Consider the following 20,053-nt stretch of genomic DNA (forward strand, 5'->3'; position numbering starts at 1 on the left):
GTTGCTGCCAGGGTCCGAGCGAGCGCGCGGAACGGTCTCTGCGAGTCAATGCGATCTCTCCTCTGCACACAGAGGCAGCCGTGTGGATGCATGCACCAGCGAACGGCCTACATCCGCTTTTGCCACTCACACCTTCCGCTTCTTGCCCTTCGGCACCGGCCTCGCCTCCTCGACCATCTTCGCAATCTCCCTCTGTCGCTCGGCGTCGCCCAAGTACGCCTCCACGTCCTCGCGCCCTGCCGAAGGGTGCGCGAGCTGGAAGCGCACGACGAGGTCGAGGATGCGCGGCATCGCGGGCGACGACTTGGTGAAGGGGAGGAGCGCGTTGACGGCTTTGCCCTGCACGGCGGGACGAGCGAGTCGAGTGTCAGTTGAGTCGGTTCATGCGAGCAGTAAGCATTTACCAAAAACGTACGTCAAGTAGCGGCGGCGCAAATGCGCGCCTCGTGAGTTCGTGCGCGACGACGCGGTCGACGAACGCGTTGTAGAGCTGCACGAGGCGCTTCTGCTCCTCGACATCTGTGTTCGCAAAGCGGTCAGCTAAGTTCATCACTAATCCATTCAAGAGGGCGAGCGTACCTGCGCGTGCCTCGACGAGCTCGACGACGAGCGACCACAGGAGCGAGACGTTCCAGCGCTGGTGCTGCCCGTCATGCACGGAGGGGTGCCGCAGCGTCATACCTGTGCGGAAGAAGAGGTGTCCGAAGAACCACAGGCATCAGCGAGCCGTGTAAGCTGCAGGCAAAGGTTCGCAACATCGGACGCACCGATCGTAGCCCGCTCTTCTCCCTCATCCCGCATGACCACCTCTCCCGCGCCGTCTGCCGCCGCAACGACACTCCTCACCACAGGCCGGAGCAACGCGCTCGCCTCTCTCGCGCGCTTGACAAACCCAATGTCGACCGTCGGGCCTTTGACGCCCTCGCGCACGACCTTCTCTCCGACCCAGACGACCTTGCCGCTCCCCTGCTTGCCGTCCGGCGCGAGCAGGCCGTACAGCGGGAGGAGGCCGCACGAGAGGTACAGGCGCTTGAGCGTCGGCGGGTAGACGCACGCGCAGAGCGGGATTGAGGGCGAGGGCGAGACGGGCGGGTAGGTTGGTGGGGCGACGGAGGCGGGGGAGTCGGGGAGCGGGGTCGCGTGCAGCTGCAGTAGCGGATGTAGGGCGGGGAGCGAGGACGGCGAGGAGGAGGCGGGCGAAAGGAGCTGCGTCAGGATGAGTGCGGCGGTGACTGACAGGGCCGTGTCGGGTTCGGGCGGGGGCGACGAGCGAGACGGGTCACTGGGGAGCGTCGGCGAGGCGGACGGGCCAAGAGAGGGGGACGACGGCGCGGCAAACACCTTGTCGTGCTCGTAAAGAAAGATGAGCGGATGCAGCTCGAGGCGCTCAATCAGCTCAAAGGCGTAGTAGGGATCCCGGCCTGCAGAACAACGACGTCAAAAAGGGCGAAAACGATGCTGATGCTGAAGTGCAACGCGCCAAGGAGCATCTTGTCGAGCTCTGCTCCGACACGCTCGCGGCTGATCTTGAGCGGATTGCGCAGTGCCTCCTACGCTCAGTCCCAGCAAGTCAGCCTCGGCTTCGGAGACAAGCCACGCTCGAAGCGCACCTTGATCTCCTCGCGCTTGATCGCCTCCTCCATCTCCCGATCGAGCTCGTACTCCCTCCCAAACCTCGCCGCGAACCTGACCGCCCGGACGACCCTCAGCGGGTCGTCGTGGAACGTCTTTACAGGCTCGAGCGGCGTGCGGATCTTGCGCGGCTGACCGGGCACGAACCCGAGGTCCGAGAGGCCCTTGCCCGTCTGGTCCTCGATTGCGCGCGTGCGCAGGTTGTAGAAGAGCGAGTTGATCGTCAGGTCGCGGCGCTCGGCGTCTTCGAGTGGGGTTCCGAATGCCTGCGTGACGGGGTCGCGCGTGAGGAGAGGAGCGAGAGGCGGATATGGGCGGGAGAGACGCACCACGGTGGGGATGCGGCTCCCTTCCGTGTAGACCTCCTGCCCGCGCTGCTGCACCCAGTCGAGCGAGAGATCAAAGACACGTGCAGTCGCGGTCTCGAGGTGCTTCGACTGTTCGGGCTTTGCTTCGATCTTGGTCAGACGGCCCATCTGTGCGCCAACACAAGGAGCAGGTCAGAGTGGACACAGTCGATGTCTGGCCTTTCGAGTGGGATTGGCGCACCACATCCCGCTGGCCGAGCGACTCGAGGTATTGCTCGAATAGCATGGCGAATTTGAGCCCCGTGATGGGATCTGGCGAAGTAGAGACGTCGATGTCGTCCGACTGTCGCCCAAGGAGCTGCGTGTAGTCCGCGTCAACGATTGCCAGCGGTGCTTGCTCGTCCGCCAGGCACGGATCCAATCCCAGCGCCCGGTGCGACAGCGTACAGGTGGGATGAGAACTCCTGTGGGTGCCGGCAGCGCGAGAGAGCGAACGCGGACTGACCTTGTCGCGGACCCACCCTCCGGCGATGCGGAGCTCGACCGGCTCAGTTCCTCGTTCCTTCCCGATCCAATTCCCGTGGTCGTCCTTGAGGCGCAGCTGATCTACGAGGCGGGGGTTTGCGTCGACCCAGTCTGCGCAGGCGGTGAGGAGGTCGACGAGGCGCTGCTCGCTCTCGGTGAGGGTGAGGCTGGGCACGGCGGGTACCGTCATGGTGATCGAGGTCCTGGCGGGGTGCACGGAGCGCAGGAAGGCGCGAGAGGGGAGGCAGCGGCGAGGAGCGGTGCGGATGAGCGGTGCGAGCATGCAACCCTCGACGCGGGAGGGCGCGGGTCGAGTGCGTGAGAGTGCTCGCAGGTCTTACGAGCTCCTCTAGCGTGCAAGTCTGTCCCCAGTCGGAGCTAAGGAGAGGGCAGAGGGTCGACCTTGTTCGCTCTCTCTCCGTCACTTTCTCGCCGTCGCTCCCACCTCGCTCAGCCGCTGCCTGGACTGCACAGACCTGCACAGTAAGTGTACTTTTCGACCCTGAATGACCCCCTCAGACCGTTCCAGCTCTTCGTGGGCTGCGGATGCGCCTTCTCCGCCTTTCCTCCAGCTTCATCTCTTCGAGCCTCTCACACTCAAATGACGCTCGTCGGGAGCGGTATTAGCCCAGCAGGACACTGACGAGCCCTTTGCCAACGCCTGCAGCCAGCTACAGCCTGCCAACCTCGAGTTCCAGTCCGAAACGATGCCTCCTCCTCCTGCCGTCGCTGCCCAGCCGGGTGCCCAGGAGCCGTCCGTCTTCCAGAAGCGTGCGTGCTGTCACGATACGCTGCTTGTCAGTCTCAGCAAGCTGACGTGCTTCATTCCTCGGACGCCGCCGCAGTGCGAATGGGCATGCTCACCGGTGGTCTGTGAGTCGCGCCTCCTGGCTGGGCTGCAATGGCAGAGCAGAGTCGACCTGCCAGCTAGCTGACGTAGACTTTATCTCACAGTGTCGGCTTGACAATCGGCTTCATCTTCGGCAACTTTGCCATCCTCTCGTGCGCCGCCTTTCTTCCCTTTCCATCTCCCTCGTCCCTTGTCGCTTATTCGCTCGCATTTTCATCTACTGTAGCGGTGGCGCCGGCCGCAAGGGCTACCTCCCGACCCTCTCGACCTACATGCTTTCCTCGGGCGCGACCTTTGCCTTCTTCATGTCGAGTCCGTCTCTCCCTCCCTCTTCCCTCCCTCCACTTCATCCCGCTGACACACCCTCCCCGCGGCACCGCACAGTCGGCACCGTAATCCGCACGGACGGATTGACGATGCAGGAGTGGGCGGCGCAGCAGGTGCGGGAAGGGCGCGCGATCGGGCTGCCCGGGGTGCCGCACCAGGTGCCGGCCGTCCGGGAGCGGATGGACAAGCGCGAGAGGCTGTGAGCGAGGGACAATTCGCGGAGCAGGGGCAGGTGAGGCGAAGGTCAAGGCGTAGACGAGCGGTCGGGGCGGAACGAGAATCACTGAGCCAGATCATGAGGCTGTGGCGGAGAAACGACAACAGGTGGTTGGGCAATCAGCCGGCATCTATCTACAAGCACCGCTCCCACGCTCAGACCAGTTTCTCGTCCTGCTTCTGCGCCCCCATCGCCCCCTCGCCCCTCCAGAACCCCATCTCGCCCCTCCGCGCGCTCTCGACCCACTCGGTGATCAGCCTCGCCGTCTCCTGCCCGAGCGCGTACGTCCCCGGGCTCTGGTCAAACATGCTGCAGTGCGCCTTGATCTCGTCAATGTCGCGCCGCGCGTCGGTCGCGGGCGAGAAGCGCGCGCGCAGGACCGCGTTGTGCGGTAGGACGAGGAAGGTCCGGTCGGGGGTGCTGCCCGCCGCGGGGATGAGGGTGTAGAAGCTGCAGAGCGGGCACAGACGACAAGTCAGGCCCGCGCGCGCGCGCAAAAGAGGGAGAGCGCAAGCGACGCACCAGTGAAACCCGACGCCCTTTTCCCGCGCCGCGACCACGTTCTCGAGCCTCCGTTCGAGCTCGTCCGTCTTCCACAGCTCGCCGACAAAGCTCAGATGGCTCGTCGCCCACGTCCAGTGCCGCGCGAGCGTATCCCGGTTGTAGTACGCCGCGCCGAACGCCGCGCCGGCGCCGGCGAGGCCCGCCGCGGCGAGGTACGGCAGCGACATCCAGTTCGAGCCGGGCGTCGCCGACGCCGACTCGGCCGGCGGGGGCACGGCGACCTCTTTGCTCGGCTGCGCCTTTTTCTGCTCGGCGGCTGACCGTGAAGCGGCGGCGTCAGGTGTGGAGGGTTTCTTGCCCGTCGCGCTCTTGAACAACCCGTAGCCCGCACCGAGGGCCGCGAGGGCCGCTTGCCCCTTGGACGCGACGTCGAGGGCCTTGTCGAACGTGCTCTTAAACACGGCGGGGTTCAGGCCGATGAGAGGCGAGTCGTAGGCGATGAGGCCTAGGATGGGGAGAGAGGCGGAGGGGAGAGTCGAGAGGAGCGAGTCGGCAATGACGAGACCGCCCATACTGTAAAGCGGAGCATCGTGAGCGGACCACGGAGGTGAACAGCGTCGCGGAAGTGGCGCACGAGTGGCCCATGAGGATGAGGCGGACTGGACCGGTCCCCCCTAGCTCGCGGTACCGCGCCTGCTTCTCTGCGACCGTCTGTATGAGCCACGTGACATGGTTGTCGACTGCGGCGCGTGCAAAGGAGTGGTCAACTTGACTTCACCAGTCTCACATCGCCGAGCAGCGCGAGCGCACCAGCTGTTATCAGTTCGCCGCGCGTGTCGTACGCCGGGTAGACGATGGGCTCAAGCAGGATGCCGCACGGCTCGAGGATAGCCTGCACGCGAGCCGGAAACGAGCCAAAGCTGCCATCAGCTCGACGAGGCGTCAGTCGGTGACAACACAGCAGGCGGAGCTCTGGACGGACGTGTCTGCGCCGCCCTTGAACCCGTGCACCAGCACAGCAATCACGAGCTCCTGCGGCGCCGCCTGAGCCATGCTGAGCGAAGCGCGTTGCCGGTTGAGCGAAAGGTGGCGAGCCAGCAAGGTGCAGAGGCAAGGTCACGCCGTGCCACGTGAAGCCATGCGCTGCGCAGCTGTGTCTTCTAGAGGCCTACACGGCGCTGCAGAACAAAGCTGTGTTCCCACTGTGCGGATTCTGCGCCCCCTGTCCTCCTCGTCGTCGGGCGGGCGTCGGGCCGCTTCCGCCTTACAAGCGCACTTTCGGTCAAAAACGCGCAGTGCGCCCACGCTGCTCCTGCTTGGCTGATCGCCGATCACGCCCAGTTTGGCGTCTGTCGGGCACGGAGAACACGGCGGAGCAGAGTTCACCTGCAAACCCCTCTGCGCCACCCCGGTTCCATGTCAGGGCCAGCAGACTAGCGCAACGGTGCTCCGCCTTGCTTCGCGGGCTCCCTCTGATTTGGCACACTTGAGCCCCTCGGCCCGCGGTCGGAGCCACCTGCCCTCCACCTCGAGCTCGAGAAAAGCATCGATGTCGGTCCCAGCTTTGCTTGTGGCGAGCACCCGCGTCGCTCCGCTTGATCTCCCCGCCATCACTCGCCTGCTCCTCCGGCGACCCGCTCCCCTCCTTGCTGTGCTGCCGTGACACTGAATCACCGCTAGACGACCTTCTCAACTCGCACGACTGCTCTCAACACCGTCCAGCGACCCAGACACCATGTCGACCAAGCCAGAGTTGGCCAAGGTGCCCTCGAAGGAGCAGCAGGGCATCGAGCAGTTTGACGAGCGCGCCCTCGAGCCCGCGGCGTACATGTCGGACGAGGAGCGCAAGGCGGTCGAGCGCAAGCTCAAGTGGAAGCTCGACGCGCGCTTTTCCATGTGCGTTTCCGTCGTTCCCTTCTTGCTCGCGCGTGCGGGACCGGCCGGGAGGAGCGGCGTTGAGTGGAGGAAGCCGCGGCTGTCCTCCGCTCACGCTTTCTTGTCAATTTCGCTGACTCGTTCTCCGCGTCCTGTAGCCTCATTGTCATCTACATTCTCAACTACATCGACGTGCGTCTTGAGGCTGCTCGTTCCCGCGGTGTGACACTCCAGCTGACCCGCGCCGCCTTTCAGCGCAACAATGTGTCGGCCGCTCGCACCAAGGGTCTCGAGGAGGACCTTGGCCTTCAGGGCCGCGAGTACGACACGCTCCTGAGTATCCTCTACGTCGGCTGTGAGTCTGGCTCTTACTGATGCCGCTGCCGCGAAAGAGGCGTCGAGACGCGCGGTTCCGTCGCTCTCACCTCATCCTGGCAGTTTCCTGACTGTGCTTGCACTCGCAGACATTCTCATGCAGATTCCGTCGAACTTCCTTGTCCAAGTGAGTCGTCGCGTCGGTGGAGAATGAGGGCCCGTGTCCGCGAGGTCGGCGAGCCTAAAGGAGTGGGCCTGACTTGCTTCTCGCCCTCAGTACACCGGTCGTCCTTCCATCTTCCTCCCCGCCGCGGTGTTTGTGTGGGGTGGCATCTCGGTCGCTACCGGCGGCACGCACTCGTTCGGCCCCGCGCTGGCGACCCGCTTCCTCCTGGGCTTGTGCGTCCGCCCTGTCTTCCTCACCGCCTTCCCTACGGCCGTGCGAAGCTGACCCTCTAGGTACTGTAGCGTCGAGGCTGCCTTTTTCCCCGGTGCGTTCTAATCTCTCGGGCGCAACGCTCGGTCGGCCGCGACTTTCGTCGCTCTCGACGACGGCGGGCTGACTTCTGAAGTTCGCTGTCTCAAGGTGCTCTTATGGTTCTTGCCTCTTGGTTTACCAAGAAAGAGCTGGGGCTGCGCTTCACTGCCCTCTACGTGCGTTCTTTCGCCTCCCCGACTCGCTGGAACGTCCGGATGACTGCTCGCTGGCGCCGAGGCTTGCGGTCAAGTCGCATGCGGCTTCCCTGTCTGCCTGCATGCGCATTGAGACTCACATCCTGACTCTATACTGCTGCAGTGCGGTTCCCTCATCTCGAACGCCTTCGGTCCGCTCATCGCCGCCGGAATCCTCGGGACAATGGAGGGCAAGGGCGGCGTCCGCGCATGGCGCTGGCTGTTCTACATTGAGGGCGCCTTGACCATGTTCTTTGCACTTGTGCTCGCCGCGAGTAAGTCTCTCATTCGACGACAACACAGCTCAAGCTTCGACTGACCGACTGGGGTCGTTCTGCAGTGCTCCCCGACTTCCCGCACAACTCGCGCGGGTTCTCGAAGCGCGAGCTCGAGGTTGCTCAGCTCCGCATGACTGAGGATGTCGGCGCCAAGGACGAGACCAAGGTTTCGAACTGGAAGGCGCTTCGCATGGCTCTCCTCGACTACAAGCGTGAGTCTCGATCCGCCGATTCTGTCATTTCTCCACCGCCCGCACTAACCCTTCTGTGATCGCCAGTCTGGGTCATGGCCCTCGCTTTCACCTCGATGACTGTCGGCCTTTCCGTACGTCGCGACATCCGCCACCGCTTCTCCCTTCTTCCAGTTCCTCTCAGCTGAATTCGACTGACATAAGCTCCTACGCCGCAGTTCAACCAGTTCTTCCCGCAAATCACGTCGACCCTCGGCTACGGTAAGGAACTGAACCCTTATGCCTCTAGGCGGCGCATGCGGCCGACCAGCCGTGCCGCCTCGCATCCCGCCTTGCCCTTCTCGTGAAACCTGCCGAGCTGATGCCTTGTCTTCCCTTCCCATAGGCAACACGGAGAGTCTCCTCCTGTGCGCGCCGCCGTTCGCCTTCGCGGCAATCTGCGCATTCGCCGTCTCGATGCACTCCGACCGCGTGCAGGAGCGCTACCTCCACATCTGCATCCCGCTGTGCATCGGCAGTACGTTCAGGTCTTTTCGAGCCTCAAGCGTGTGAGGCACTGACAAAAGTTGGTGCAGTCATCGGATTCATCATCGCCATGACGACGAGCTCGTTCGGCCCGCGCTACTTCTCGCTCTTCTTGATGGCGCAGTCCTACTCGGGCTTTGTTTGCTTCCTCGCCTGGGTCTCCTCGACGTGAGTTTCGTCTTCACACCCCGTTCCGAGAGCTATCCAGCGGTAGTGGACCGACGCTGACCTTCTCAATCTCTGATTCTTTCGGTCGCACAGCTTTGCTCGCCCGGCCATGACTCGCAGTGTCTCGCTCGCGTTCGTCAACGCCTTCTCGCAGCTCGGCAACGTCTCGGGTGCCTACGTCTGTACGTTTCCTCTCTCGACGTACTCTCGCTCGCATTCAAACAACTGACGTTCCCCCCCTCGCTCTCGAAACCCAGACCCGAAGCAGTGGGCGCCGTCGTACAAGTACTCGTTCGCGATCGCGATCGGGACCTTTGCGGCGTGCATGATCATCTCGACCTTCCACCGCTTTGATCTGCAGCGCCTCAACAAGAAGCTCGCCGCGCGCGACGAGGCGCGCAAGAACGGCGACGGCGAGGGCATGAGCGTCGAGGACTACCCGGCCGGGTTCCGCTTTGTCCTCTAGACGGAGCAGCGCCCGAGTGCGCTGCGCGGAGGGGACACTTGGAAGGAGTCGATTTGTTCCTCGTATGTGCGGCACTCTGTATAGAAATGCGATCGTATACAGGAATGAGACAGTGTTTGACAATGCCAAGGAATGCGGCCTGAGATGCGGCTCCAACAACAGTTGGCGCACGACGTAGAGAGCCGGTGGACTTGCTGTTCACTCGCACTTGCTTCTTCAGTGGACGTAAATTTCCTGAAGTCCCACGGTACGTGAGTGCCGGCGCACAACGATCGGAGAAAGCATCACACGACGGGCCTTCTCTCTGACAGACAGCACGCGGATACAGAGCTGATACAACGAGCCTACGTACACTCCTGCGCCTCCTCCTCCTCAGTCCTGGAATCTGAGCCCCAAGCGCGGCAGATCGCACCGCTCTGCGTAAACGACCTTACGCGGGCGGGAACGCCGCGAGGTAGGCGGCGTGCGAAGCGGCGGCCGAGAGGAAGACGAGGTTGAGGAGGCTCGAGACGCCGTGCAGGACGCCAAAGCGGCGGTTGAGCTGCTTCATCTCGGTCGACGCCTGCTCGTGTGAGAGGAGCACACGGAGCGGTCAGCACTGGGCGACAGTGCGCAGTCGAGTATGCGCGGAACGCACCTTGTCGTCCGAGTACTCCTTCCCTTCGAGGCGCTCGAGGCGGTGGCGACGCTTCATCGTGTCTGGAGAGAGCAGAGTGTCAAGGAAAGGAGAGCGGTCGAGGAGCGGGAACGGGACGCACTGGTCGTGAGCGGGCCGACGAACCACCAGTTTGCGACGCCGGTGACGACCATGAAGACTAGGGCCCAGGCATTGCGGTCGCCGGTGCGCCAGAAGCGGGTCCAGGAGACGGTGCGGGAGCGGCCGTAGAGGGCGGCGAGGGCGAGCGAGGCGACCGACTGGAGCGAGAAGAACTTGGGGAAGAGCTTCGACTGGAGGTGGCCGAACTGCTGGCGCGGGAGGGCCTTGTACGCGACGGGACCGCCGATGAACGAATGCCAGACGGTGGTGCCGAGCGTGGTGCCGAGGCTGTGTGCGCGAACGCGGTGAGGAGGCGGCGAGGTGGGGCTCAAGCGACGGGTGCACGCACAGGATGTTGTACAGGCCGCGCTGGTCTGCGAGTGCGCGGAAGACGGACGGCGTTACGCTTGCGTCCGACATTGTGCTGTGCGGGAAGGCAAGGGCGAGGGGAACGACGAGAGAGGCGCAAGGTCACGCCGTCATCGTCGGTGCGCTCATCTCGGAGAGAGCTTGCAGGAGGGCTACGAGGGCGATCTAGACCCAGTCAAGCCTCGCATGGCCCTCCCCGGAGTGCCGATCTGCGCCGCTGTTTCTGCCACCCGGCATCCACCTCGTCCCGCCGCTCGTTCCGCCGGCCGGCTGCCGGGAACTCGAACGTGCCCCGTCGCTCGCTCTCCGAGTGCCGTGCTTGCGCTCCGTAGCTCGCTACGATGGTCACGACGGCTCAAAAGGCGCCCGAGCATTCGCTCACCATCACCGGTGCGCTCTTTCGCCGTCTCCCAACATTCTCACCCCCACCTCTCGTCCCGAGCAACTCCGCCTCCCCTCTCACAGCTCGAACAAGGACGCGTGTCACCCCAGAGCTCGTAGCAACTCGTTCTGACGACCGACGCCCCCGCAGACAACCGCACGGGCAAGACCATCGTTGTCCCCATCGAGCGCAACTCGATCCCGGCGACCGCCCTCAAAAAGCTCGCGCGCAAGCAGGATGCCCAGCAGGGCGACAAGCTCGAAGACGAGGTCGAGGGCGGCCTCAGGGTCTACGACCCGGGCTTCATGAATACGGCCGTCGTGCAGAGCCGCATCACGTTCATCGACGGCGAGAAGGGCATCTTGCGACACCGGTGCGCTCCGAGCTGCTGTCCGCTCTCGTCACCGCAGCTCAGTCAAGCTGCATTGTCCGCAGCGGCTACCCTATCGAGCAGCTGGCGGAGAAGTCTTCGTTCCTCGAGACCGCGTACCTCCTCCTGTACGGCGAGCTCCCGACCAAGAGCCAGTACACGCTCTTCTCGAACGAGGTGCTGCACCACACGTTCGTCCACCGCGACCTCCAGGAAATCATGGGCTCGTTCCGCCACGACGCGCACCCCATGGCCATGCTCGAGTCGGCCTTTGCCGCGCTCGGCGCCTACGCGCCCGAGGCCAACCCGTCGCTCGTCGGGCAGAACATTTACACGAACGCGCGCACGTCCGAGGCGTCGCTCCAGCTCATGGACAAGCAGATCTTCCGCCTCCTCGGCAAGGCCATCACGGTCGCCGCCATGGCGTACCGCATGCGCATGGGGAGGCAGTTTGTCAAGCCGCCCGCCGGGCTCAGCTACACCGAGAGCTTCCTCTACATGATGGACCACCTCAACGAAGGGTCGAGCTACCGCCCGCACCCGACCATTGTCAAGGCGCTCGACACGCTCTTCCTCCTCCACGCCGATGTGCGCTCGCTGTTCCCCTTCTCGTCGCGATCGTTCCTCACGCACGCCGCTCACTACAGCACGAGATGAATGCCTCTTGCGCCGCCGTCCTCCAAGTCGGCTCGACCCTCGTCGACCCCTACAGCGCCATCGCAGCCGGCTGCGCCGCCCTGTACGGGCCGCTGCACGGCGGCGCGAACGAGGCCGTCGTGCGCATGCTCGTCTCGATCGGCAGCGTCGAGAACGTGCCGGCCTTTATCGAGAAGGTCAAGCGCAAGGAGGCCGTCTTGTCGGGCTTTGGGCACCGCATCTACCGCAGCACCGACCCGCGGTCGACCATCATCCGCAAGTGCGTCGTCCTGGTCCTCGTGTCCACTTTGCTCAAGTGCTGACATTGTTCCACTGCAGGGTTGCGGAAGACATCTTTGCCATCACCGGCCGCGACCCGCTCCTCGACACGGCGCTCGCCCTGCGCGACGCGGCGCTCAGCGATCCGTACTTTAAGGAGCGGCGCCTGTACCCCAACGTCGACTTTTTCTCTGGCCTGATCTACGTGCGTCACGCTCGTTCTGGTTGCTTCGGTCGAACTCCTTGACTGAGAGAGATCTGCCCCCGCGCCGACCGCAGCGCGCGCTCGGGTTCCCGACCGACTACTTCCCGATCCTGTTTGCGCTCCCGCGCATCGCCGGGTGGCTCGCGCACTGGCGCCAGATGATGCTCTCGCCGCAGGGCGTCAAGATCTGGCGCCCGCGCCAGGTCTACGTCGGCGAGGGCGAGAGGGCGTACGTCCCGCTCAAGGAGCGCAAGGAGCGCAAGGTCGAGCGCGGCGCCGAGCCTAGCGTCGTAAGTCTCTCGTCTCTCTTGAAGGGCCACGGTCGAGACTATAGAGTGCTCACGCGCCCGCTGCCGCGTGCTGCTGCACAGGTCAACCACCCGACGAGCACGCGCGTCTTCCTCGCGCGCGAGTCCAAGTTGTAGGCTGGGGGTTTCTTTGTTTTGGGTTCCGTGCGTGCGTGCATAGACATTCCGGTTGTTCAGGCATACTCTCGGTACGGGCAGGGACTTGAGAGAGAAGCATCAGAGGCGGGATGTTGCGAATCGGTTTGCAGCGTCACAAAAAGTGCTTCTCTTGGCCGTTGAAGAACAGCAGATGCTGCCAGGCGGGGTCGAGGCGCACGGCCCGACGGAGAGGAGCCAAGGTCGAGGTTGCCCCACTTTCCTTGCGGCTGCTCTCGGCTCGAGCGCACTCTAGAGCTACTCACAGCGCTGCACATCCCGCACCACCACCCTCCGCGCCGCTAGACCCGCCCCGACGCGCGACACGGCCTTCATCGCTCGCCCTCGTCGTCCTCATCAACCGCAACTCGTCCCACCTCGGCCACAGCCAGGACTAGCGCGCAAACAGTGCGTACACTATTCAGAAGCTCACTAGAGGCCCTCTGCAGTCGCGCAACCTGAACAGAGCTGTCCCCGGCTGACCTCCTCCCCCTCCCTCTCCCGCTCGACCTCGCAGTGGCCCGCAATGAGGAGAAGGCCCAGTCCATGCTCTACCGCTTTCGCGAAGCGCAGGCCGCCGAGCTCGGCCTCGCGCAAAAGACGGACCGCCGCCCGCGCGTCGCGTCGTCGTGCAAGGACCTGAGGCAGTGCGAGCGGTGGAGGGGCGAGATCCTGCGCGAAATCAGCCGAAAGGTGTCCAAGATCCAGGACGGTGCGTTCCAAGTCCCTTGTGCAGCCTCACAGACGACGATAGGCTGACGAAGCGGACGGTGTCGTTGCAGCGGGTTTGACCGACTACGAAGTGCGCGACCTCAACGACCAGATCAACAAGCTCTTGCGCGAGAAGCACCACTGGGAGAACCAGATCGTCTCGCTCGGCGGCGCAAACTACAAGCGCGCGGCGGGCAAGATCACCGATGCCGACGGCCGCGAGATTCCCGGCCAGAGGGGCTACAAGTGCGTCGGCTCGCGCGGCGCCTCGAGTCCCGGCTCGTCTGCGCCGTCAATCTGCGCAGATGAACGCCGGGATCAAGGTTCCGAGGAAGCTGACCGACGACACTCGGTGCGTGCAGGTACTTTGGCCGTGCGCGCGACCTACCCGGCGTGCGCGAGCTCTTCGCGTCAGCAAAGGCCGACGCCGATGAGCTCGAGTCGTACAAGACGGTCAAGGTGACGATGTTCGACAACGCACCGCCCGAGTACTACGGGAATGCGGCGGAGGAGGGCGACGCGGGGAAGGAGCTGCTCGAGGCGGAGAGGAAGGCGGAACTGGCAGGTGCGTCCTCTCGCTGTGCAGTCGCCGTTGCTCGAGGAGCTTCTCGAGCGTTCCGCGTATGAGGTACAGTTGAGTCCTGACGCCATCTCTGATTGGCAGCATGGGAGGAAGCGCTCGACAACCTTGACGGCGACATCGACGACATCCCCTCTCTCCCGCTCCCCTCTCGCAGCATCATCTCTCTCGCCCCTTCCGCCTCTGCCCCCTCTACCGACTTCACCGCCGACGCCGACGCGTCCGGCAAGCGAAAAGCGCCCGCAGCCGCCGCGGGCGGCAAGAAGAAGGCCAAGCTCCTCGACGGGTCGGCCTCGGCCGCGGCGGACGCGGCGGCTGCGACGGCGCCGCAGGGGTTCGAGAGCGTGTTTGACGCCGACATGCTGCGCCCGCCGCAGCTGCTCAGCGCAAAGGAGGTCGAGAAGGCGATCGTCGAGCGGCAGAAGCGCATGCTGCTCGACGAGTATGGCGTCGAGGAGTAGTAGTGCCGCGCGGAAGGTGGTAAAGCACATTGTTGTACGATTCCTGTAGCGGCATGCCGCGCGGCGAGCAGCGAGCTTGAGCGGGAGCTTTCAGACAGGCTTGGTCCGGGTGGCGCTCTCCCTCAGAGAGTACAGGGTTGCAGCAATGTGTACAGCTCTAGGATGCCTTCGTGTAGGCTAGCTACCGGAAGTGAGCAGAACCTCGGCAGCTGCACGACCCGACGTGAAACCCTGGTCAGTTTCGATTCGAGACGAAGCTTTCTACAGGGAGACGCACCTTGCGTCGTGTCCAGGTTGCTCTGCTGCAGTGCGGCAACAATGGCCGCCCGCGTGTGATGCTGCAGGGTGGGGTGCGTCAGTAAGTCTCGGTTGCCTGTAGTGGAGAGCGGTCAAAGAGGCGCACCGGGAAGATGGCGCTGAGTTCTGCGATCTGCCTGTAGTTCTCTCACTGTGTCAGCCCAGAGTACGACACACCGTCGTCAACGATCAACGCGGTCTAGAGTACTCACTCGGGTGTAGGCCCGTCAGGCGCGCCCGTCAGGCCCGCCGTCCACTGCTGCAAGAAGCTCGCGCCCGTCACACGCGGCATCGGCCTCTCCGCTCCGGCTCCTCCGAGCGAAGGGCGTGTCACAGCTGGTACGGCAGGTGCGGGCGCGTTCGCTGCAGCGTCTGCATCAGGAGGGGCACCTTCGCCCGTTCCGCCTTCCGCAGCCCCTGCCGCCACGGGCTCCGTCGCTCGAGCTCCCGGTGCAGCACCCACGCCTCCCGCCGTCGCTTCACCAGCTGCTGCGCCAGTGTCAGTCCTCAGCGCGAGCCGGAGAGCCGTCGCGTCGAGCCCGCTCGCGCCGCCGGCCGCGGCGCCCTGCCCCGCGAGCGCGTGCAGCATCGCCTCCTCGGGCGTGACGGCCGTCCCCCGCCGCGGTTCTGCGGGCGGGGCGCCGGACGAGGATGGGTGGAAGACGAGCGTGCCGAGGGAGGAGAGGAGGCGGTACGTGCGGCGCGAGAGGCGGTAGCGCTGCAGGTGGAGGAGGTCCGAGGTCCAGGCTTGGGAGGAGGCGAGGCCGATGAGGGACTGGAGGAGGGATGCGGGGGGTTGCGAGAAGAGGAGGAGGGAGGCGAGGAGGTAGAGCGGGAAGCGGTTCGTGAAGGTTAGGGCCGGGTGGAAGAGGCGTATGCGGTAGAGAGAGGGGACGAGGCGGTAGGACTGGTGGCTGTGGGGTAGATATGTGTCACTACAGGAAGCGTAAGCGGACGGCAAACATGATGCGCACATCATTGCGAAAGTGATGGCGAACGGCCCGGCAGGAAGTGCGTTGAAGCGGCCACGCGTAAGGCGCGAGGCGAGCAGGAGGGTGAGGGCGCTCAGAAAGGTAGACAGAGCTGTCGTGACCACCAGAAAGCTCTGCAGAGGAGGGTCAACGTCAGAGGCTGCTTGACAGTGAGGAGAGACGCGGACGCACGGCGAATTTGCGGGTCCCGAAGATGCGCTCTACGGCGATGCTGGTCTGCCAGAGACAGAAGATGGCGAGCACGAGCTCTGCCGAGTTGGCAAAGGCGACATGATGCAGTGCGAGGCGGTACAGCTGGTGGTCGCGCGAGAGGTGCGGGTGGAGCGGCACGTTCAAGTACTGCTGCGTCGCCGTGATGGCCACCGCGACCGACAAGACGACGAGAGTTGTCACCAGAGCTGCAATGCGCGAGCAATCAGTCCCTCCTGGGCTGTGCACAGCGAGAAAGCGCCTTCATCAGTTGAACGGAGACGCACCCTTGGAAAGGGGAGCACCGGCAAAGCTGCCCGTGCTCATGCTGCTCGAGAGCAATCGAGTGCAGCCCCTGACACTCTCAAGCCCCTGCCCTAGCCAGACAGCGCGAAACAGCGGGAGCGACGGCGCACAAGAGGCGAACGAGGCGATGCTCTCTCCCTCGGCCAACTCGCAGACACCAGCTAAGGCCGAGCTGAGGAGCTGCACAGACTCAGCAGCATGCCGCCGCCAGTACCGCCGTTCCACTTCCCCGCCCTGCTGCCGCAGTCGTGGTACATCGGTCCGTCTCCCTTCCTTTCCTCGTCGTCCAGCTCTCTCCGTGCCGACACACCGTTCTAATGCTGCAGGGCACATGCACCGCGCCATGCGCGAGATCACCCAGCTCGTCCAGTCACATTCGCTCGACCTCATCATCGAGACGCGCGACGCTCGTCTCCCGCTCTCGAGCATCAATCCCGCCTTTGAGCGGCTGCTGGCGGAACAAGCGGGCAGGGGGTTCGGTTCGAGGGGCGGGCAGGCCAAGACGAAGCGCCTCGTCGTATACAACAAGGCCGACCTGGCGCAGGACTGCTTCCAGGAGGTCCGTTCCACGCTTCCTTCTTCCGTTCTTTCGTACCTCCAACTCATTCTGCTTCTCCTTTATTGCAGCCGCTGAGACGTGCACTGGCCAAGCACAGCGACGACGAAGTACTGTTCACAGACTCTCGCTCGGACGCAGAAGTCAAGCGTCTTCTCCGTGCTGCCATCCGTCAGTTCTCTCCATCCGTTCGACGACATCTTTATACTGTGCTAACCGAAGCGCTACAGGCATGGCAAAACGTCCTTTGGATGGTCCCGATGACAAGATCAACATGCTCGTCGCTGGCATGCCCAACGTCGGCAAGTCGAGCATCCTCAACGCATTGCGGCGAGTCGGTGTGCGCAAAGGTGAGCTTGGACCGATGTCCGTTGTTCGATGCATCAGATGTACTGACACTGTACGCACCTCATCGCAGGAAAAGCCGCCTCGACCTCCTCGGAGCCAGGGCACACTCGCCGCCTCTCAACTGTGATCAAGATCGCGACCTCGCCGCCCGTCTACATCTACGATACGCCGGGCATCATGGTCCCGTACTTGGGCAAGGGCGTCGCAGGGCAGGAGGCGGCGCTCAAGCTCGCGCTGACGGGTGGCATCAAGGAGAGCCTGTTTGAGCGCGACGTGCTCGCAGAGTACTTGCTGTGGCGCCTGCGGATACGCGGCGAGATGCGCGACGAAGGCTGGAGCGATGGTCCGTATTTCCTCTCTTTCCTGCAGGGTAGCGCAGTGCTAGACCTTGCTGACTCGTGCTTGTGCAACTGTGCAGCCGACCTCCTCGAGCGCCTACAGCTTCCGCCAACGACCTCGCTCTCCGACCCCGCCTCCTTCTTCGTCTCGCTCGCGCACCGTCTCTCGGCCGTCAAGCGCGGCGGGCACCCCGACGTCGACTTTGCCGGGCGGTGGCTCGTCCAGGCGTTCCGCGACGGCAAGCTCGGGCGGTGGACGCTCGACGGGCTCGGGAGGGGCGGCGAGGCGGTCGATGACGCGAGGGAGATGATCGAGGTTGGAGAGGGCGAGGCAAAGGAGCTTGTGTGGGGGCGGTCGGAGAGGCGGTGGGGATACTTGAGCAGGGAGGAGCAGCCGGCTGTGCTGGCAGACGCGACAGATCCCGCACCCGCCGTCTCAGGCGCTATCGACGACACCGCTACAACCTCACCTGCTCCTTCCGCTCCTTCGACGCCCGCTCCCGCACCTGCCGCGACGTCCGCGCTCGACGCGCCCGTCTCGTCCTCCGTCTCCGCCTACCACACGCACCTCTCGGCGCTCGCCTCGTCGATCGACCTGCGCTCGGCGCACCAGTCGAAAAAGGCCGACAAGGCCGAGCAGGCGCGCGTGCGCGAGTTCAAGCGCAAGGGGCACGAGGTGGCGAAAGTGCGCCGCGCGGCACCGCCGCAGATGAGGAGAGGCGGGCCAGGAGCGGGGCCGGGGTTGAGGGGCCCGGCGGTCAAGCTGAGTAGCGCGAGGAGGAGGAAGTACCGCCGCAGCGGGTGAGAGACTGCATCGCGGAAGGTTTCCCCTTTTCCTCTTTGCGACGGGACGGACAAAGTACACTAGGCGTCTATCTTTTGCACACGTTGATTCATCACGAGCCCGTATCTCTCAGCCTCCACCGCGCCACCACCGGACCCGCCCGTCTTCTCCCGCGCTGATGAGCCTCCCGCCGCCGAGCCCGGCCGCTGCGCCTCCGAGCCCCTCGACCGCAGGCGCCGCGCCGGCCTGCTCGGGCGCCCACGCGAGCGCCCACACGTCGCCCGAGTGGTCGCGCAGCGTCGAGAGCGCCGACGAGGACGCCGAGAGGTCCCAGAGCTTGATGGTGCCGTCTGACGAGCTGCGAGTGCGAGGTGTCAGCGGCGTTCGCTACAACCAAGAGGCATTCGGCTCGGTACGAGGTCTCGCACGGCGACGACGACAGCGGAGAGAGGAAAGCGGGACAACGCACCCGCTGGCGAGCAGCCGTTCGTTGCGCGCCGCAACCTTGACGACCCACCCATCGTGCCCGCCCAGACTCGCGACCTGCACTCTCCGCCCGCCCGGCCCGCCACCCTGCTGCCCCGCCGCGGCAGTGAGCGCGCGCAGGTCAAAGACGTTGATGCGCTTGTCGTCCGAACCGGTGATCAGGAGCGATGACGTGAACGCGAGGGAGCGGATCGGCGCCGAGTGGGCTGTGAGGGACCTGGGGTCAGCAGATCTCTTCGTGTTGCCAGATACGAGGCAAAAATGGCGCGAACCTGGGAAGGAAGAGACGAGCGCGCCCGACTCGGCGTCAAAGAGGGTGACATAGCCCGTATCGCTCGCCACGGCGAGAAGGTTACCGCCCAGGCTCTGTGCAGACGGAAGAGAGCCCGTCAATCGATGTCATGTTGACCAAGAGAGACCGACGCACGTATTCGACGGCCGTGGCAAACGTCCCCGTCGCTTCGAGCGCCATGATCTCGTCTCCGAATGTCTCGACGGCCGACGACATGACGATGACCCTGCCTTCTGCACCACCGGTCGCGAGGTGCTCTGCCCTCGGGTTGAGCGAGATGTCCCATGTTGCAGCTGCAAGCGCAATCGTAGTGAGCGGACGTCTAAATAGCTGTTAGTGCGAGGGAGACCCACCTGGCCCGAACTCCTTGCGGGCCTGTTCTGTCCCGTCGAGCCCCCAGCGCGTGATGACCGAGTCGAGCGTGTTGGCGACGATGAAGGACGCGCCCGACTCTGCCTTGTCGACATCGAGGCTGACGATTCCGAGCGCCTTGGTCGGGCGGAGGGTGCGTGTCGGCTGAGTTGGCGCCTCGGGGTTCCTGCAGCAGCAGCTTCTTGTCAACCTGCTGTGCCGTTGACTCGATCTCCTGAGAGCGTGCGCACCACAGCTTGAGCGAGTGGTCGGCGCTGCCCGTCACGACGACTTGGCCGCCGTCCGCTGTGCGGGCCCACTTTGCGCACCACACGGCATCTGAATGCCCCTGCTCCACGCCAGGCGTGCTCGGCGGGCTAGTCGTGCGCGGTGGGAGCGTCGAGGCGGTTGCTGCTGGCTCGGAGACGCGGTCGAGCAAGTACGTCGCGCTCTGCGGGGCTCAGGGACAGTCAGTACCTGGCTTGAGGATGCTTGTCCGAGGCTGCGCGCACCATCCTGCCCGCGCTCGGGCGAGATCAGCGATGCCGTCGACGTCAACCCGGAACAACGACACTCGTCTCGCCTCGCCCACAACCACAGACACCGCCAGAGCAGCGCACGAGCACCTGCACAGACTTGCCTAGGCCTGACTGAGGCTGCTCCACTTGCTCGGACCTCGCGCACCTCGTTCTCGCTCTTGTCGCTTCTTCATCAGCTTCGCTCGCTCCGAATCGTCGATTCGCCGCTGCACTCGCTCGACAAGCCACGGATACTCTTTCGGTACTGCCCGACCATGCTTCGAGTGATGGTGCTTCTCAGACTGATACGCAACACTCCTTCAGCTGGGCGACATGAGCGTGACACCCTCGGTCCTCGGAATAAAGTCGTCCTCGGTCGCTCGCGATGGGTCCATGACGAGCGCGTGGAACGACCTGAGGCAGGCACCTGGCGTACCCGTCCTTGTGCCGGGCCACAAGGCTGCGCACTCGGTCAAAGGATCTTTCCTAGCAGACTCACCTCCGGACTCTCGACGTCCGACCGAGTCGGGCGCAATGCTCGAGCAGTCCA

At 64.4% G+C, this 20,053-nt stretch overlaps 10 protein-coding genes across 10 annotated transcripts; 5 read left to right on the forward strand and 5 right to left on the reverse strand.

Annotated features, from left to right (window-relative positions):
• Positions 1–126: 126 nt before the first annotated feature.
• CCA1 (tRNA adenylyltransferase) lies at positions 127–2,655 on the reverse strand (the record flags this gene model as incomplete). The annotated part of the gene is made up of 9 exons (XM_076647770.1): positions 127–339; positions 416–519; positions 580–681; positions 768–1,421; positions 1,514–1,550; positions 1,611–1,898; positions 1,962–2,108; positions 2,182–2,298; positions 2,446–2,655. The coding sequence occupies 9 exons, from the start codon at positions 2,653–2,655 to the stop codon at positions 127–129; spliced, it is 1,872 nt and encodes a 623-aa protein (XP_076506592.1).
• Positions 2,656–3,172: 517 nt separating this feature from the next.
• On the forward strand, positions 3,173–3,845 carry MGR2 (Mgr2p; the record flags this gene model as incomplete). Its single annotated transcript, XM_076647771.1, has 5 exons — positions 3,173–3,236; positions 3,311–3,338; positions 3,420–3,467; positions 3,542–3,627; positions 3,700–3,845. 5 exons carry the CDS (start codon positions 3,173–3,175, stop codon positions 3,843–3,845), a joined length of 372 nt encoding a protein of 123 aa, XP_076506593.1.
• Positions 3,846–4,014: 169 nt separating this feature from the next.
• On the reverse strand, positions 4,015–5,416 carry JCM10292_002266 (uncharacterized protein; the record flags this gene model as incomplete). Its single annotated transcript, XM_076647772.1, has 5 exons — positions 4,015–4,309; positions 4,382–4,936; positions 4,998–5,103; positions 5,174–5,283; positions 5,346–5,416. The coding sequence occupies 5 exons, from the start codon at positions 5,414–5,416 to the stop codon at positions 4,015–4,017; spliced, it is 1,137 nt and encodes a 378-aa protein (XP_076506594.1).
• Positions 5,417–6,098: 682 nt separating this feature from the next.
• Positions 6,099–8,853, forward strand: JCM10292_002267 (uncharacterized protein; the record flags this gene model as incomplete). Its single annotated transcript, XM_076647773.1, has 15 exons — positions 6,099–6,259; positions 6,397–6,430; positions 6,494–6,593; positions 6,703–6,740; positions 6,831–6,952; positions 7,022–7,044; positions 7,140–7,207; positions 7,350–7,500; positions 7,566–7,715; positions 7,782–7,828; positions 7,913–7,955; positions 8,080–8,211; positions 8,270–8,387; positions 8,481–8,569; positions 8,645–8,853. 15 exons carry the CDS (start codon positions 6,099–6,101, stop codon positions 8,851–8,853), a joined length of 1,485 nt encoding a protein of 494 aa, XP_076506595.1.
• Positions 8,854–9,283: 430 nt separating this feature from the next.
• On the reverse strand, positions 9,284–10,030 carry TMH18 (Tmh18p; the record flags this gene model as incomplete). Its single annotated transcript, XM_076647774.1, has 4 exons — positions 9,284–9,415; positions 9,491–9,552; positions 9,612–9,898; positions 9,960–10,030. 4 exons carry the CDS (start codon positions 10,028–10,030, stop codon positions 9,284–9,286), a joined length of 552 nt encoding a protein of 183 aa, XP_076506596.1.
• Positions 10,031–10,320: 290 nt separating this feature from the next.
• On the forward strand, positions 10,321–12,276 carry JCM10292_002269 (uncharacterized protein; the record flags this gene model as incomplete). Its single annotated transcript, XM_076647775.1, has 7 exons — positions 10,321–10,369; positions 10,512–10,734; positions 10,797–11,319; positions 11,379–11,647; positions 11,707–11,851; positions 11,926–12,141; positions 12,223–12,276. The coding sequence occupies 7 exons, from the start codon at positions 10,321–10,323 to the stop codon at positions 12,274–12,276; spliced, it is 1,479 nt and encodes a 492-aa protein (XP_076506597.1).
• A 564-nt stretch (positions 12,277–12,840) lies between these two features.
• On the forward strand, positions 12,841–14,046 carry ISY1 (Isy1p; the record flags this gene model as incomplete). Its single annotated transcript, XM_076647776.1, has 4 exons — positions 12,841–13,006; positions 13,077–13,251; positions 13,368–13,570; positions 13,670–14,046. 4 exons carry the CDS (start codon positions 12,841–12,843, stop codon positions 14,044–14,046), a joined length of 921 nt encoding a protein of 306 aa, XP_076506598.1.
• A 177-nt stretch (positions 14,047–14,223) lies between these two features.
• On the reverse strand, positions 14,224–15,851 carry DSC2 (Dsc2p; the record flags this gene model as incomplete). Its single annotated transcript, XM_076647777.1, has 7 exons — positions 14,224–14,255; positions 14,324–14,384; positions 14,450–14,480; positions 14,556–15,257; positions 15,318–15,448; positions 15,507–15,733; positions 15,812–15,851. 7 exons carry the CDS (start codon positions 15,849–15,851, stop codon positions 14,224–14,226), a joined length of 1,224 nt encoding a protein of 407 aa, XP_076506599.1.
• Positions 15,852–16,028: 177 nt separating this feature from the next.
• Positions 16,029–17,877, forward strand: MTG1 (putative GTPase MTG1; the record flags this gene model as incomplete). Its single annotated transcript, XM_076647778.1, has 6 exons — positions 16,029–16,089; positions 16,157–16,389; positions 16,458–16,557; positions 16,617–16,736; positions 16,805–17,077; positions 17,153–17,877. 6 exons carry the CDS (start codon positions 16,029–16,031, stop codon positions 17,875–17,877), a joined length of 1,512 nt encoding a protein of 503 aa, XP_076506600.1.
• A 108-nt stretch (positions 17,878–17,985) lies between these two features.
• Positions 17,986–19,500, reverse strand: JCM10292_002273 (uncharacterized protein; the record flags this gene model as incomplete). Its single annotated transcript, XM_076647779.1, has 7 exons — positions 17,986–18,214; positions 18,326–18,548; positions 18,615–18,708; positions 18,770–18,927; positions 18,988–19,172; positions 19,237–19,436; positions 19,498–19,500. The coding sequence occupies 7 exons, from the start codon at positions 19,498–19,500 to the stop codon at positions 17,986–17,988; spliced, it is 1,092 nt and encodes a 363-aa protein (XP_076506601.1).
• Between the last annotated feature and the right edge of the window lie 553 nt (positions 19,501–20,053).

This window comes from Rhodotorula paludigena (assembly GCF_050403205.1).
Source record: "Rhodotorula paludigena JCM10292 DNA, Rt_paludigena_JCM10292v1_ctg11, whole genome shotgun sequence".
Classification (NCBI taxonomy): Eukaryota; Fungi; Basidiomycota; class Microbotryomycetes; order Sporidiobolales; family Sporidiobolaceae; genus Rhodotorula; species Rhodotorula paludigena.